At 43.3% G+C, this 16,888-nt stretch overlaps 2 protein-coding genes and 1 pseudogene across 2 annotated transcripts in view; all 3 read left to right on the top strand.

The window, feature by feature from the left end:
* Positions 1-1,561: 1,561 nt before the first annotated feature.
* On the top strand, positions 1,562-2,999 carry LOC135704565 (pineapple eye protein-like; annotated as a pseudogene).
* Positions 3,000-4,091: 1,092 nt separating this feature from the next.
* On the top strand, positions 4,092-7,539 carry AspRS (aspartyl-tRNA synthetase). Its single transcript, XM_065226026.1, has 6 exons — positions 4,092-4,243; positions 5,109-5,224; positions 5,295-6,030; positions 6,094-6,328; positions 6,400-6,782; positions 6,849-7,539. Exons 2-6 carry the CDS (start codon positions 5,138-5,140, stop codon positions 7,010-7,012), a joined length of 1,605 nt encoding a protein of 534 aa, XP_065082098.1. The 5' UTR covers positions 4,092-4,243; positions 5,109-5,137; the 3' UTR covers positions 7,013-7,539.
* A 1,001-nt stretch (positions 7,540-8,540) lies between these two features.
* The window catches only part of LOC135704634 (WD repeat, SAM and U-box domain-containing protein 1-like), a 32,057-nt gene continuing 23,709 nt past the window's right edge, over positions 8,541-16,888 (top strand). Inside the window, exon 1 of the mRNA XM_065226112.1 lies at positions 8,541-8,890. Coding sequence (XP_065082184.1) covers positions 8,787-8,890 — 104 coding nt within the window. The 5' untranslated portion in view covers positions 8,541-8,786. The remainder of the gene's footprint in view (positions 8,891-16,888) is intronic.

The following is a 16,888-nucleotide window of genomic DNA, read 5'->3' as shown; positions in this document are numbered from 1 at the left end:
ACGTTGAACATCATTTCGCATCTAGTGCGCATTATACACGGATATAAATCTCCTTATACCTTTTGGCAAATTTCTATTGCTGATTATTCATAAAATGTATAAGTCAACTAATAAGCAGACGCCTTGCAAAAAGTTAATGAAGATCATGTGTCAATTGAAATATATAAGCGGTCACACATACCTTTTATGCATTCTTATAGGACCTATGTGGTTTGTCTTATGGAATGTATAAGCACAAACGAAGTGACAGACGGAGCGGCTCGAAATTTGGTTTGACGCACTTACATTTGAAATTTTCGAGTGTACCTCACGGCAACACTATCTACTCATATGTACTAGCTTAAAGTAGTTGATGCTATTGGGGCACCGCCTGTTATCTCTTTTTCTCTAACGAAAATTGAAAGGGAGAGCCTGTTGTCAAACTGCATGTCACTATGTTGTGTTCATTGTTATCTGCACTTCTTTTGTATAATGAAAGACCTTAGGCCAAAATGATTAGGAGTAAACACATCGGGTTAACATTTGCTTACAAGTAAACAATGTTGAGCTGTCAATGACTCGCGCTTTTTGGCGGCAATTGTTGCTAAAGATTTCATCAGTCGGTGCTCCTAACCAAAGCCATGGTCATTCGCGACCGAGAAGATATCAAGTTGTTGGACGCCAAACAGGACCCGACCGTAAAAAAATCCAATAAAAATATAATGATTTTGAATGGAGATTTTTGTTGATTATCATAAAATCAAAACGAAAATCATGGTATATGAGAAATGTACAGTAAAAAAGGGGGGTTGTTAAGCATCTTAACAATAAAAAAACTGATTTTTCTCGAACAAATTTGATCTCATCAAATTAATTTTCATTGAGAATTGTATCTTTTAAAACGAAATTTATTTTTTCACCCGTCCAATAATTTAACAATAAATTTATAATGTGCCCGAAATTCAACCGTAAAAATCATTGTAATTTCGTTATTTTATTATAATTATTTTTTTTTCGGGTGGCCATACTCGGTATGCATTTGCTCCTCCGTAGAGGAACTGAAAGCTCTCGACGAGGGCGATCTGAAGGAGGAAAATTTACTCCAAAATCATGCCGAAATCCATCGAATCGATCGACGTGCTGAAGGTGAGAATGAAGGAGGATCGGATGAAACCAATTTTGTTCAATTTATTATTTATTTCGGCTAAAGATGCTGTATGTCACGCGTTTGAGCATGATTGCGGTACGATGGTGCGATGCTCTATTCTGGACCGGGCTACTAGACGTGGCAAAACTAGTCATTATACCTGCTACGTGTACCTTGTTACCTGAAGACGAGGAGGGAATCTTCGGATTCATGGAGGAGGACATCAGAAATGAGGAAGCTCGTATCCGAGGACAAAAGTGTTACATCTGCAAGGAACGGTATGCAAACGTTTGGTGTTGCTTCCGTTCATTCCATACGCTTTGTGGGATGCAGAATGAGTGCCTGTCGCATTACGTGGAAACGTTCCAGTCGTGGTGCGATAAGCACGTAGCGCTGGTGGATAAGGTGAAACACTCCTAGACCGAAGCCTGTGGGATTTGCTACGATGATATGGGACCGTACAGGAAGCTGGAATCGATTCGTGCCCCGTGCTGTCAGAATGGCTGGTTCCATCGGAGCTACGTGGCACAGTTTGCCCAATCGGCGAGGTACTATTTCAATTGCCCTTTGTGCAACAAGGACGACTTTAGTCAGCAGATCCATCAGCGTGGCATTTATATTCCGGAAAATTAAGTGAAGCGGCGGAGGTGGGTGAATCGGTATTTGAATACTGAATATTTTATTTTAATTGTTCGAAGGATGCCTCGTGGGAGCTGGAACCGAATGTATTCAACGATCAGTTGGAACGTCCTTCGGAGTGTGACGCTGAAGAGTGTCGCTGTCGGTATGGGCGAGATTACGACGATTGCAAGCGTTGGGATCTGATCCTTTGTGCAACGTGCGGTTCGACTTGTCGCCAAGATCAGTGCATGGAGGTTCCCTCGAAGAACTATGTTTTCACCTTTTGTCATCCGATTGCCCGAAAGACGCCGGAAGCGGTTTTGAAGCTAGCCAAGGCTTCCCGAAGAGTGGAAGCAGCAAGATGGGCGGAAGCCGGTAACGATAGCAGAGAGGGGAGTTCTAGGGGCCGATCTAGTGGCAGACGTCAGATTGAATCGGATGATTCAGATTCTGAAGAGTCAGTTGCATTGACGACCAAACGCAAATCTCAGAAAAGACGAACCGCAATAGACAGTGACGACAGCGATTCCGATCTGATTTCTACACGAAAGAAACCAACGTCGAAATGACGGCTGTCCACGTCTTCATCTAGTTCTTCCTCGTTCGTTTCTTCGAAGCGAAGAAATCAGTCTGGAGGAACTGGTCAAGAAGATTCCACTGCCACGAGGAACTTCCGTCGAAAAATTACTTAGAGTCAAACCGGTCGTAAGGCTCGAGAAGCTCAGCTCGGAAAAGATCAAATCGTTGACTTCTTCGGAGAATGAAGACGAAGCATCCTCCGCCGGATCGTCGACCGTGTTCGATTTCAACTATCGTGTGAAGTTAAACAAAAAGCAGGGCCGAAAATCGATGGTAGAATTGCAGCCGATCAAACAGGTCATCCGCTCCGACACGAACACGCTAACGGATGCCTCGGTGGAGATCGTGCGTCCCAAGACGCCTGCCCAGAAATCTTTTGGAAAGCAGTTCAAACTGAAGCTTTTTGGGTCCCACGAAAACGTTCCACCAGCGAGTCTGATCCGGAGTACGTTACAGCGAAGAAAAGTTGATTTAATTTTAATGACGAACTTGCAGAATTTTCCAGCACTAGTGCACTAAGCAGGTCTTTCCCACGGCGCAATAGATTACTGCCAACGGTGCCACCTCAAGCGAAAATGCGATTCGAGACCGGGTTGACGTTGATGCTCAAAAGTGAGAAAATGTTCCGGATTTCTCTACCCATGCGAATGTCAGCTGGTATCACACTGCTTACAGGTACTGAGGGAGAACCTTCCAAAACTTCTATGGCGGTAAGCTCCAACTCGGATTAACTTTTAATACCGTCCCTGTTTGTATGATCTGAAAAATGTTTGCTCAGAATTATGTTGATTAACTCTGATGTCGACATCAAACCAGCCGGACATTCTTGATCGGGATTTAATCCGAGGATAATACCGGTTGGAGCTTACCACCACTAGTGTTTGGACTGGTGGTATGGCACAAAGAATGCACAATGCACCACGAACCGACGGAGAATCGTATGTGCTGTGATCAATGTGATTGGTGAGGCAGAAGGAAACAAGCCAGCACTTGCATTATCACGACGTTCTTATGCATAATCTAGTGTGACGAAACGTTGGATCATGCGTAAGAACACCGTGAGAACGACAGAGTCGACTACATTCCTTCTGCCGCACCTATAGTAACGCACACGGCTCCCGCGCTGACTGTTCCTTACTTTCTCACTCTAATCAAAATTTCCTTCGATGAGTGAGAAAACAGCACCCCGTCAACACGAGCAAGGACACGAGTTGCCAGATCATTGCACACAAAACCAACTTGAATTAATTCAACACAAAAATACTAGCGAACCTGGCGGTGAGGGGCGGAAGGTGGACTAAAATTCTATTACAGAGAACCACATTATTTTAATTCATTTCTTCGGAGAAAGTCGTCTGTAACTTCGTTTGTGGTATAAGGCTGATGTTTTGGCAAAAATGTATAAGTTAAACGCATGAATAAAATAATTAATTTTCGTTTCGTGTAGTGCATAATTCAAAGAATGCAGCGCACTTGATGCGACGTTATGTTTAACGTACAGACCGAGAGTGGGTTATTTCGGTTTCCAACTCTAGCGACAATAGCAGACTTTCAGTTAAAAGACATGTTTTTTTTAGTTATAGCAGTGCATTTTGCTGTGATGGTCGGATAATCGAGCATGCACTGTGGTTACCAAAAGGCCTGCTTTTGTCACACCCCTGCTTTTCAACAATATCTTGATGCGTTCAAACTGACAGACGCTCTGTCAGTTTCTTCTCCGTCGGTGCAGTTTTCAATCCAAACCTGAAATTCGCGACGTGTAGTTGCACAGAAGTTGCGGGCAATAGTGCGGTCCGGTTGATTAGGTAGAAGTGAAAAGTGATTATTATGCGATAAAACCCCTTTGAAAGTGATCAGATTTGGTGGAAAAGTGTAGGATTACGCCTTAGCTGTAGAATACCAGCAAACTTCATTTAGGTGAGCCTGAAAAACCGGCGAAATTTGAGCCTGATTCACGGCACTTTAGGTTAAATAGGAAGTAGAATCCAACTTTCCCGTCTGCTCGTTTAATATCGACGACAACGAGGCATAGCGATTCCGTCCGGCAAAGTGCAATGAGTGCTTTATTTTGTCGAAACACTGATGATCTGAGGTTTTTGACTTCGTGGCTCTCTTTTGTTGATAAGGGTACCTTTTTAAGTTAAAATTTCCTTAGTGGTAAAAAATGATGCAACATTAGGAAGTTTGGTTGCAACGTTACAACTTTTTTACTGGGTTCTCTTTCCCTCAGTCTGATCATCCCATTCCTGGTCCTGTATCAGGAATAAATTATTGTATGTGCAACGTCTGTACGTCTGGCAAAACACCAACACAGCAGCAACATTATGTAAGCCGCAGCTCTGCCGTACCTTTTTGGGGGATCTTATCACCATTAATTTTATATAGGTACAGGTATTTACCAAGGTATTTTGATGGTTGTTGTTGAGATCATTGTTTTTGTTGGGTGTCTGGGTCGTTTTTCAATTTTGATGTCGAACGACTTACGGTTAAAATAAATCACAGACTAGACTGCAATGTAATCCAAAATACGAAAATACCGGGAAAACTAAGCTGACTGAAGTAGTTATGTGTCGATCGTGACGTAGATAATTTTTCATTCAAGCTTCTTCGCGTGGGATGTTGCGTTTTTCCGTTTGCACGTAGATATACTGTAACAGATATCTACCAACATATATAATATTCGGACTGATCCGTGATTAGGGGGGATGTCTAGTTCGACGAAGCATTCGTGAAACGCGAACCTTTACGCCGAAATTCATCATAGATCATTCTTATTTCACAGGAACTTGATTCCCAGCGACGCGCGCAACCATGGTTGAGAACACCATCATCGAGGAGACCGAGCAATCGAAGAAAGCCGCAAAGAAGGCAGCCAAAGATGCCGTCAAGGCCGCTAAGGTATTACCAATACCCGTCTTCATCAACACATTTATCATACTAACCCGACTTATAAACATGTTCCGTATAGAAAGCGGAGCACAAAGCAGCGGCAGCTGCCGAGAAGGACCAACAGGAACCGGGCGGCGACGAGAGCAAAGACTACTCGGTCGGTCTGTACGGCGTGACCAAGATGATCCAGAGTACGGCCAAGCATGCCGAGCGTAACTTTACAATGGTGCATGACCTGTCCACCTGCGGGAAGGATGCACTGGTGTGGGTGCGAGGTCGAGTGCATACGTCACGTGCCAAGGGCAAGCAGTGTTTCCTGGTGCTCCGTCAGCAAAGTAGCACCGTGCAGTGTGTGCTAGCCGTGAACGAGAGTACCGTTTCGAAGCAGATGGTCAAATTTTCCGGGAGTGTACCACGGGAAAGCATCATCGACATCAAAGCGAAGCTGATTCCGGTGCAAAATAAGATCGAATCGTGTACCGAGCAGAACCTGGAGCTGCACGTGGCAGAGATCTATTTGGTGTCGGCCGCGAAAGCCCAACTGCCACTGCAAATTGAAGATGCTGCGCGTCCGGAGAAATCCGACGATCCGGAGGCGCTAAAAATCCGCGTCAATCAGGACACTCGATTGGACAACCGTGTGCTGGACCTGAGAACGCCTGCCAATCAGGCGATTTTCCGCTTGGAGGCCGGTGTGTGCAAACTGTTCCGTGACATTCTGGCGAATAAGGGATTCACCGAGATTCACACACCGAAGATTATTTCCGCTGCGAGTGAGGGTGGTGCTAATGTGTTTACGGTCAGCTACTTCAAAGGTAAGGATGATAAGGTTTGACGAATTATCAGACGAATTATAACCGGCACTGTTTGAGGAACAGACTCTGCATATCTGGCCCAATCTCCTCAGCTGTACAAGCAGATGGCAATCGCAGCTGACTTCGACAAGGTGTTTACGGTGGGTGCTGTATTCCGCGCGGAGGATTCCAACACGCACCGACATTTAACTGAATTCGTAGGACTCGATCTGGAGATGGCGTTCAAGTATCACTACCATGAGGTGTTGGACACCATCGGCAATACGTTTACGGCGATCTTCAAGGGATTGCGCGATAAGTATGTTCAAATTTCGATGATCCTTTTTCTAGTGTCTAAGTTGGAACTAAATTCCCTTTTACCCGTTTCAGTTATGGCCGCGAAATTGCCGCCGTCGGTCAGCAGTACAACGTTGAGGCGTTCAAATTTTTGGAACCACCCCTCAAGCTGGAATTCGCTGACGCAGTCGCCATGCTGCGGGAAGCCGGCGTCACAATGGACGACGAGGAGGATCTATCGACACCGAGTGAAAAACTTCTCGGCAGGCTGGTGAAGGCAAAGTATGACACCGATTTCTACATTCTCGACAAATTCCCCCTGGCGGTGCGACCGTTCTACACGATGCCGGATCCCAACAACTCGAAGTACTCCAACTCGTATGACATGTTCATGCGAGGCGAAGAGATCCTGTCCGGTGCGCAACGTATCCACGATCCCGAATATCTGGTAGAGCGTGCCAAGCACCACGCAATCGGTACGGAAACTTTGCTGAAATTCCACCAAAGAATCATTCATTAACGCAAGTTCGCTTATTCAACAGATATTTCGAAAATCGCCGCCTATATTGAAGCGTTCCGCTTCGGTTGTCCGCCGCACGCTGGCGGCGGCATCGGTATGGAGCGTGTTGTCATGCTGTACCTCGGACTGGACAACATCCGTAAAACCTCAATGTTCCCGCGTGACCCGAAGAGACTTACACCCTAAGGGGAGCGAATTCGAGGCCACCCACAACTCCGTTTTCAACATTTCGGTTTTCGTTTGTGTTCATTTTTTTTTGTCCCATTCCCTCCGTGTTTTTCAACAAAAATTTCCACTTAGTCTTAAGACGCACTGGGACATTGACTGTTCCGTACCAGTGAAGTTGTCTAACTAGTATGCGCGAGCGCACACAATAACTAAACCAGCGGTCAATCGTAAACGAGGGAAGGAAAACTGTGGCCAGCTGATCAATAATCAACTTTTATGTTATTCGGGAGGCGGCAGTCGATAATCTGACGGCAAGAAATCGTTTCAAACAGAAGAAGGGGGATACTTAAAATGGAACCTGAAACGCGGAGAATGGCAAGTTTAACTAAGCGTGAGGATTCAGATTCCTCACGGAGTGAGAGGGAGAGAGAGCGAAACAAGAACTGGAGTACGGACGATTGTGTGATCCTTTTTTTTCCGAATCCTAACGGTTGAAGTGACCTAAATTATAATAACTGAAAATACAATAACAAGTCGACTTCGAAGATGCAATTTCATTTGAGATGAGTATTGAGAAAAACAATAAAGTTCAATTCATTGCCAGCCTTATCTGAAAGAACGCAAAAGCAAGCAGCCGCCAGGATGAAAGTCTTTCACGTTGGCTGAAGCTGCCCAGGCTATTTAAGTAAGCTCGATTCAACGAATTGTAGACCATATAGTATCAAGTAGCAGCAAGACAAATTTTACTAGAATTTCCCACCGTGCCACAGGAACCACGTGTAACACAGAACTCTCAGACAAAACAAATAAACAACAGAAATTGCAGGGAGGGAGAGAAAATAGAACCTCCACCAACACGCGCATGTCACGTTTGAATACATGCTAGGATACGACACCAACATTTGTACATCCGTATGTAAACAAACATCTTGGTTACTAGCGGCCAACAGGTGTAAACCATGAACCGCCTCGGTTGTCGCCTTGAACTACAGGCTGTATTTTTTATGTACCCGATGTCCTACCTATAGGGAGTAGCATCGATATGTAAATCGACGACGACAATAGCTTGTAGGAGTTTATTTATTACGCAACATGTTTCTATACGATTTGATACCTACGTCGTACGCAAGACCAATAGATTGACTTTAGTAGTTCCAGTTAGGCTAGATGTCTGATGTGTTGTATCAGTTCATGTGATACGAATCTTGCAGTCGAGCAACGACGTCATAACATTTCCTCGTCCCATTGACAGTCGTAGTTGTGAATAGAGAAGTGCTGTTACTGTTAGTGTAAATGTGAACAGTAGGTATGGGTGAACTACTTACAATGCAATATGCAATTACATTCTTTTAAAGTTTGAATGTGAATTTTTCGGTCTCTCTCGTCGCTCAGATTGTGTCGAAACAAACACGCCTCTCGTCGTCACTGCATTGTGGAGCGAAGTGATGTCATGTGGAAACTTTTTCCAGTTCCGCCCTTGCTCCAGGACGAGGACGGTCGAGTTTTTTTTAATGGACTAAGTGTATCCTGTCTTTGTTTGAACTACATCAAGATGATGATGATGATGATGACGCCGACTTGGTGAATGAAAACATAAGCAACGAACCACTTGACAAAAAGCAAATAGGTATAATACAACCCCATTCTCTATTGTTATCTGCGACGTTTTTTTTTTGCGATAAGATTAAGTAGGAAAAATTGCTTCATCAACAAGTACCGCGTCATTGTGTAAATCTTTCTCAAACGCTCCAGTGCCAGTGAGTATATTAACGAAGAACATAGTTGCCAAAAGATGAGTGGTTCCCGGACGAAGATTCTGCAGAAGCTAACCAGCCACAACAGTGACGTCACGTCTGTTGACTTTTTCGGAAATTCGTTACTCGTCACCGGGTCAAGGTAATTGCAATGTCGAGGACGTACAAGAGCAAGGCATACATATCAAATATGAATCAAATATCAGGCCACTATCAGGTGCATTATCATCTATAATGCAACAGTAGGGTGGGTCAACTTTGTATGGCGGACCACATTCAATAAAGTAAAAGGTTAATCACTTTTTGCACTGCAGTCGAATCAATTTGCGATCTTGGACAAAGTTGTTTGGCATAGCTTTTCCAGTTTGGTAAAAACTGATCAATGTTTGAATTTTTGACAAGCAAATGTTCCGTTTCCCATATATTTTACCATACAAACTTTAAAGTTCTCCCGCAAATCCAGATCGTAACCACATACGCTCAAATTTGGCACAGTTGTTGGGGATCTCAATACATAGCAGGGGGTTGTAAAAGTGACCCACCCTAATGCAACAGGCATTCTTTTATTGTGTCCGATCGATACAGTTGGTTGGATTGGAACGTAAGTTGGTGATTTTTTCTTTTGATTTGCACCTGCCCAGTATCTCACATAACTTCCTCCCTAATTACTCCTTATAAAACTTATTACTTTGTAAAGTGAGAAAATCTTCACGTGGGTGCAGTTGATACAATGTTTAAAAATACCCCCCCTCCAGCTCAGAACGCAAAGGATCGATATTACAATATGCCGACTTTTGTTCTATTTTCATCAGGCATCATCGCAATTGATGGGTAGTTCAGGGGTAGTCAATCAGTCGCACATGAATTATAATATCTATAATGTCCCTCATCATTGCACCGATATCGGTTGTCACCTTATATCAAGGATTCTATCAAGTAGAATCTAATAGAAGAGAGAAAACGTGGGGATGATGTGGTTATAAATGTATATGTCACAGCGTAGACGCACCGGCCATCAATTTAAGCTTCCGGAAGTCACCCCAAACTGAGACTGCTCCCCCCAAATGCGATGAGTAAACCATGTCTATGGCTACGACTGAGTTATCGAACCACGTAATTAGGAGGACGATTACAAGAATTATTCATTCAGACAAGTGGATTTCGGGCGTTGACCGGTGATTATGAACTAATTATGGTCAACATTATAAAAATAGATAATTTGTATTTGATTAAAAAAAAGGGTACAACTAGCTAGACATGGTCATCATGGACGTAGCCAAGGGGATGGAAAGGTAAGTAAGTAAGTGCTTCTTCAAATTTTCATTATAGGGGAAATGGATGTAATGTCGGCCTAAATGCCCCGACAAAATTTTCAATAGCGACCAAAATTATCCATTAGTACCGTCCCAATGACGCGTTCATCTAGATAAAATTGATAAATAGCAGATTTTTAGCGATGGGCCAATTTGAACTTCATAATTTCTGAAAATGTTGAAAACCTCTCTATCTCTTTATTTTTATTTTCTGGATTGTTTGAAAGTCTTTAAAGCAATCACTTTCACTTGTTTTATTTAATTCGGCAAGTCTCAAGACAGGACCTTGTACAATTTATTTCATATTTAAATAGAGTAACGTAACGTCTAAGTTGGGAGTCAGCTTTAATTCCCAGTGGGGACGTTATAAAACGAAAGGATGAGGAAGCATCGAGCCTATTCAAATCAAAGATGCTTCAGAATCCAATAAGTGGATGATTGGTTGGTTGTTGGATGATAATTTAATATCGCCTTGGAAGGTGTGATTCGAAGAGCGTGGCGACATCATGGCACGCAATTTTGAGACGATGCACAGAGGATTACCAAGAGTTCACTCGGCGGTCGACAGAAGCAGGCCACTCTCGATGTTTGTCACGTGTCTGTTTACGCGGTTGCAACCATTGTGCGTTCCTCCTCATTCACCCCTATTCTGTATTTCGTTTCGAACGACATTCTCATACAAAATTTTTTTTTTGTATGACAATTTCGTTCGAAACGAAATACAGAATAGGGGTGATTGTTCTTCATCAGCAGTTCTTCCGGTCGATGCGAACACGTTTTGCGTCCATTGCTGCAATGGAAGCGCTCTAACTCCCGTTGACGATACTGCCGTACATTGAAACCACTGGAAATGGATTCCTTTCTTATGAAGGAGGTTTATTGAATAGCGGAGGATAAAGTGTTTATAGTGTTGTACCTTTGGACTAGTTTTACGATGTTTTGTATAATTAACAAGAATATTCGGCTCTGTAAAGTTAATTCGAATGAGCCCTATCAAATAAATAAATTAATAAACAAATCAACAACCAATACGAAACTTACGATTTTAAATTGGCTCATTACTTGACTAGCCTATTGGTCCTAAGTACACCTATAAGCATACCCCATTTTCGTACTACCGTATGCGTGATAATGTTTGCACCATATTGAGCAATGTCAAAATTAAAAAAATTCTCAAAAATTCCGTTTTCGAGTTTTTTTATTTATTCAAAGGAGGATGTTTCTCAGAGTCTTAAACTATGATAATCATCGATCGAGTATCCACTTGCTGCAATTACGGCCTCCACACGCTTCCGGAATGCACGGCAGGTTCTAATCGAGGGGGACGACTCTATCTACGATGCAAAAAAGATTGTGTTTTGCTGTGGCTAGCTGCACGCACGCTGAGTAGATAGAAAGAAGATTGATGACGATTCTGAAGATTTCCTGCAAAAAATTGATGAGCGATGCAAGTAGATGCGACAAATGAAAGAAGATTGTTCGAAGATTGATTCGCTAGTGTGAGATTTGTTGACCTTCATGACGCGTCATATTGAGTAATCCAGCGGATTAAGATCGGGGCTGGATAGCGGCCACATCTCCTTCGCCCAGAACGGAAGATGTTCCTGCAACCACTTCTGAGTGCGGTTCGAGGTGTGGCACGGAGCCCCATCTTGTTGACATACAACATTTGGCTTCGGACCGTACTATTCTTTGATCCACGGAAGAACATACTTAATTACTTAAAATCCCGATGTAGACCTCCGTTTTGACCTTGTCGCCTTCTGGAATGAACACCGGGTCCATTTTTTTTGTCATCGGAAGCCACCAATCCAAACACCATAACGCTAGCAGGATGCTTGGTCAGATACACGTTCTTGTGCTCGTCGGTCACGTCTTTTACCGGAAGAGAACTAATACAGCGGTCGGTTCTGGAATTTGATACGGGATCGACGGTAAACATGCTCTCGTCGGTGAACAGGATTACCGGATTTTTTCGCTTAAGGAAGTTCAAGATTTTCTTGCATCGTTCGACTCGTAGCTCCCGGATGCGGTTGGTAATCATGTGAGTTTTTTTTCCGTGCCCTCGACTTCGCCCGCAATCTTCCTTTACGATCTTCCGTGCCGTAAAGTCACTGATCCCGTGTTCCTTTGCCATTTTCTTTATTGAACGCACTGGATTCACCCGAATCTTCCTTTTGATAGCAGCGATAACCCTCGGAACCCGAGCTGACCTCGGACGACCTGTGGCCACCTTCGCGGCTAGTTGTCCTTTCTTTTCTCGGTCTAAAACCCTTTTGACGGTCCACCGGGACACTCCCACAGCGATTGAAATCCCTAATAAAAATGGTATGGTTAATTTGCTTAACGACGTGTTCGGGGTATCATCCAAACCATTTGTGGAATTGTTCAATGATTTGGATTATCGTTCGTTTGTGGTAATTTTTTATTAGGGATGTCTTTTTGCGACATTTGCGCGTGGAACAAATCACGAATACGCTGCCACTTCGTCATGGTGCAACTGTCAAACTAAGTAAATCATTTTCTTTTATACACAGCCTACTACCAACCGGCGGAAACTCCCAGACACCTGAGAAGATAACTCAGGGTGTGGGGATGGGAGAAGTAGCGCTCCCGACCCACTAAACCTTACCCTGTGCTCTAGGCCCTTGCCCTCCCCGGAACCGTCCGAAAGTATTACATCATGGGAGGGGGCCGGTTGCGCTATGGCGCATCACTGGTGGTGTGTCAGACGTGACACTCGCTACTGCACAGTGAGCAGCTGTGCAGAGCCTTCCTCTTGTTGTTCGCTGTTAATTGTTCGCCTGAGTTCTAGAGCAGACGTGATAGCCAGCCAACTGTCCAGGGCCAAACCGGACAGATATGACCGCTTACCAGCTGCGTGTGCTAAGCACTCTAAGAACCCGGTGTCACTCCTGCCTTTGCACAACGAGGGTTTGTGCAGGGCTTATCGACCTCCTGGGACGAGCTGGATGGGGCTCCAGCGTCCTTACTCTGCTGTAGTTCGGTTGGCCGCAATATCTATCCCTTGGGTTCGATAATTAACGTTTCCAGAAACACCACGAGGAGGCGAACTACTTCATGCCCCCTTCTGGTCTTAGAGTTACCTCTATGCTACTACGGTATGCGCTATAGGTTACGTGCATGCAAAGAAAACCAAGGCATTGTATGCACAGGTGGAACGGGAACCTTATTTGTACGATGGTGCAAACATTCTCACGCATACGGTAGGATCTGTCAAAGTTCGTGTTTGTTTTGATTCGCCTCAAATAAATTTTACAGAGTTTAATGAGTGGTTCGTGGATTTTCCTACGTTTCGAGGTGTGCTTCAATTAGCTTGGGACCGAAGGTCAGGTACTTCCAGAGCCAAAGATCGAGCAAGTTTTAGGGTCTTAGGTCTTAGAGTTAGTCTATGGGAGTACCACACGAAACGAAAATCAATTATTTTATCCATGTGTTTCACTTATACATTTTTGCCAAAACATCAGCCTTATACATTCCATAAGACAACCCACATAGGTCCTATAGGTCCGCTTATACGTTTCATTTGACACATGATCTTCATTAACTTTTTGCAAGGTGTCTGCTTGTTAGTTGACTTATACATTTTATGGATAATCAGTAATAGAAATTTGCCAAAAGGTATAAGGAGTTTTCTATCCGTGCAGGGGATGCCTGGACAAAATTCTGTCGCAACCCGTCACTTAGTAAAAGCAGTCTCTTAAATGTTTTTGACGTAGGACTACGTCTTTAATTTCCCAGACAACCAGAAGTCGTATAACAATGTGCAGACAGTATCGTAAATTGCTACAGTTGAAGTCAACATCGCATATAAGAACGGCATGCATCGCATTATGTTTAAGTTAAATCGTATAGAATGCAAATTTCCGACCAATATGCGATGATTCATTTTTTCGTCGTACTGTATCACAAATCAAATCGGATTACATCGTATGACTTTTCAAAGTGAATGTGTTATTACAGATTAAATCGTATATGATGTTAAATCAACCCATTTAAAATTAAATAAAAATTTGCATGTATACGGCCTCCAATTTTGTACGTATAAGCCATTTCTTTGCATTCTATACGATTTGTTTGTTTGTATATATGTTTGTACATCAGGAAAACAACTTTGAATATACGTGCATTCTGGTTGTCTGGGTTCTATACTAGGGGTCACATTAAAAAAAATCAAAATTCCGACATGTAACGAAAAATCCCAAACACGGACGCAACGATAGAGCGCAAATCGAACAAACAACACATTGCGCATGCTCACAAGAGCGAGCTCAATGCTCGGTTGATCGTTCACCATTTAACCAATGAAAGGAAGGGAGGAGAAAAGCAGCGATAATAAAAACGCTTGCCAAATCGTTGATTCGTCATTTGCTTTCGAGCGACGGACGGATCAGCGTCGGACACGACGTATGAGTGGAACAGCACGCATCGCACCAATACGAAGACGACACGACGACGAAAGCACCCACATCGACCCGAGGAAAGGCTTTCCGCAGTAGGCAGCATGACTAGGCCGCCGTCATCCGGTCTGCACCGACTTACACTGGTGTGGCCACCATTTGAAAAACAACCGGCCCTTTTCCACCAATTAAAAAACGGAAAGAGTTAAGAACTAAATGATCAACATAATTGTTCCTTACACTAGCGGTCCAACGTCAAGCTTCCGTTCGTGCTCCTAGGCACAGACCCTTCTACTTTTTGACGTAGGATTACGTCTTTCGGCAACATATTGGGGATGCTATTTCAAAAAACCAAAATTGACCGCATTACTCATTTCTCGCAGCTACTTGCATCGGGCATAATATTTTTGCAGTAAAACTTCAGAATCGTCACCAATCTTTTTTCTATCTACTCAGTGTGTGCGTAGAAAAGCACAGAAAAACACAATTTCCCCTCGGATTTTCCCATGTTTCGAGGGGTGCATCGATTAGCTTGGGACCGAAGTAGTACCAGAGATGAGCCAAAAAATTGAGCTCGTTTCTTCGGGACCTTCTGGTCTTATAGTACGTTCAGACTACAGAGTTATAACATGTTATAGCGCTATCTTGATGGTGGTTTCTGTGTTGCAATTATTTGACAACCGTTATAACATGTTATAACTCTCCAGTCTGTACAGCGTTTAAGGGTTTAAGACTAGAAGGTCCCGAAATAATAATAATTTCGATTAGGATGGGATACGTTAATCGATTTGCTTGGGACCAATAGGCTAGTCAAGTAGTGAGCCAATTTAAAATCGATAGCTTCGTATTGATTGTTGATATAACCATAGAGGTAACTCTAAGACCAGAAGGTTCCCAAGAAACGTGCTCAACTATTTGACACAAATTTTAAAATTGAATTTCATCCTGTCTCACCGAACGCTGTTCATTCAGTGTGTGGTGAGTGGTGATGTTCTCCAATACACAACGAAAGGCTCCTCGCAAGCAGCTAGCTATCATGGCTGCCCTTACCCTCAATCACTGATCTGATTGAGTTGCTCGTCGTGAGCCGCTGTGGGTCATGTATGCCGAGTACGTCACCCTCGTTCCAAACAACATACAACTCGTCAGCTGCATCCGTGTTGAATACCCTAATCTGCTATTTATCAATTTTACCTAGATGAACGCGTCATTGGGACGGTACTAATGGATATTTTTGGTCGCTATTGAAAATTTAGTCGATTGCTGAGTATATGTATGAGCCGAAATTAGGGGCATTTAGGCGCTAAATTACATCCATCCCATCCCCTACATAAAAATTCTCGCAATGGCCGAATACCACATGACCATGTCAAATTACCAGAAACACTTCGCAAAGTTTTCTCCAGGACGCTAGAAAAATCAAAACAATCTCGAATTTATATGATTTATCGCGGATATCTCGCGATTGGAAATTTTTAAGCAAGACATTCTATCATCACCAAGAACATTTCTACAGCATTGTTCTAAACTGGCTTCTAAGCTTCAACCCATCGTTCCTTTTCAGGACCACAAATGACTGATAAAAGAGTTTACTAAAGAGTAAGAGCTTGTATCCAAGACATATCGTCCAGGATTGGCTTGTACTACATAGACATCGACAGAGCACCTCACAAACAGAACTCTCAAATTGCTTCCAAATTTCAACCTTTCGAACTTTTTCACTGATAACGAGTTAAGAAATCAATTTAATATATACCTACTATACTTTTGCTGTGACATCAAAACTACCTTTCGTAATCCTACGTCAAATCTACGGTCGTGTCTTGGATATAACCTCTTTACTTTCTGTTCATTGCACTAACCTTTATCGGTTTTGTTTTGACGTATGATAGAGGGAGCTAGTCGAGCTAGTAACTAGAGCAACATGTGGAAAGGGCCTATGTGCCAAATGTAAACAATGACTTTAAGATAGGCGCATGGTAGTCTAGTCGCATAGTCGCACAATATATACATACAAATGAATTTCTGTCTGTCTGTCTGACCCTTATAGACTCGGAAAATACCGTAAAAGGTTCTTATGATGGTTCGAGACCCCTCCCATGGGGGGCTCCCATACAAATGAAACAGAAATTTCTGCATAACTCGAGAACTAATCAAGCATATGGAACCAAATTTTTCATGTGGAGGTCATAGGAGGTAGCCCCTTAGATAGGAGGGGGACTACGTACAATATAGCATGTTTTTTTTAATTCGGCGCATCAACTCATAAATTCTTATTCTGCGAGTCACGTGACTCTCTGTCACCGGTGAGGTGGCAATAGTCACCTCGTGTGAGGTTACTCTCCATTTGATTTGCACAGAGAGTCACCTCACCGGTGAGAGAGAGTCACGTGACTCGCAGAATAG

This window comes from Ochlerotatus camptorhynchus, unplaced genomic scaffold (genome assembly GCF_037179485.1).
Source record: "Ochlerotatus camptorhynchus isolate MF236.1 unplaced genomic scaffold, CSIRO-AGI_Acam_v1.1 ptg000244l, whole genome shotgun sequence".
In the NCBI taxonomy this organism is placed as follows: Eukaryota; Metazoa; Arthropoda; class Insecta; order Diptera; family Culicidae; genus Ochlerotatus; species Ochlerotatus camptorhynchus.
The sequence above is the reverse complement of the archived record's forward strand: the minus strand, read 5'-3'. Positions and strand labels throughout refer to the sequence as shown.

What these genes read in the sequence shown, in the direction of transcription:
- AspRS (XM_065226026.1), top strand. Translation starts at nt 5,138, where the DNA reads ATGGTTGAGAACACCATCATCGAGGAGACCGAGCAATCGAAGAAAGCC. An exon ending in TACGGTCAGCTACTTCAAAG is followed by an intron (nt 6,031 to 6,093) that starts GTAAGGATGATA and finishes TTTGAGGAACAG; the next exon opens with ACTCTGCATATCTGGCCCAA. An exon ending in TGCCAAGCACCACGCAATCG is followed by an intron (nt 6,783 to 6,848) that starts GTACGGAAACTT and finishes CTTATTCAACAG; the next exon opens with ATATTTCGAAAATCGCCGCC.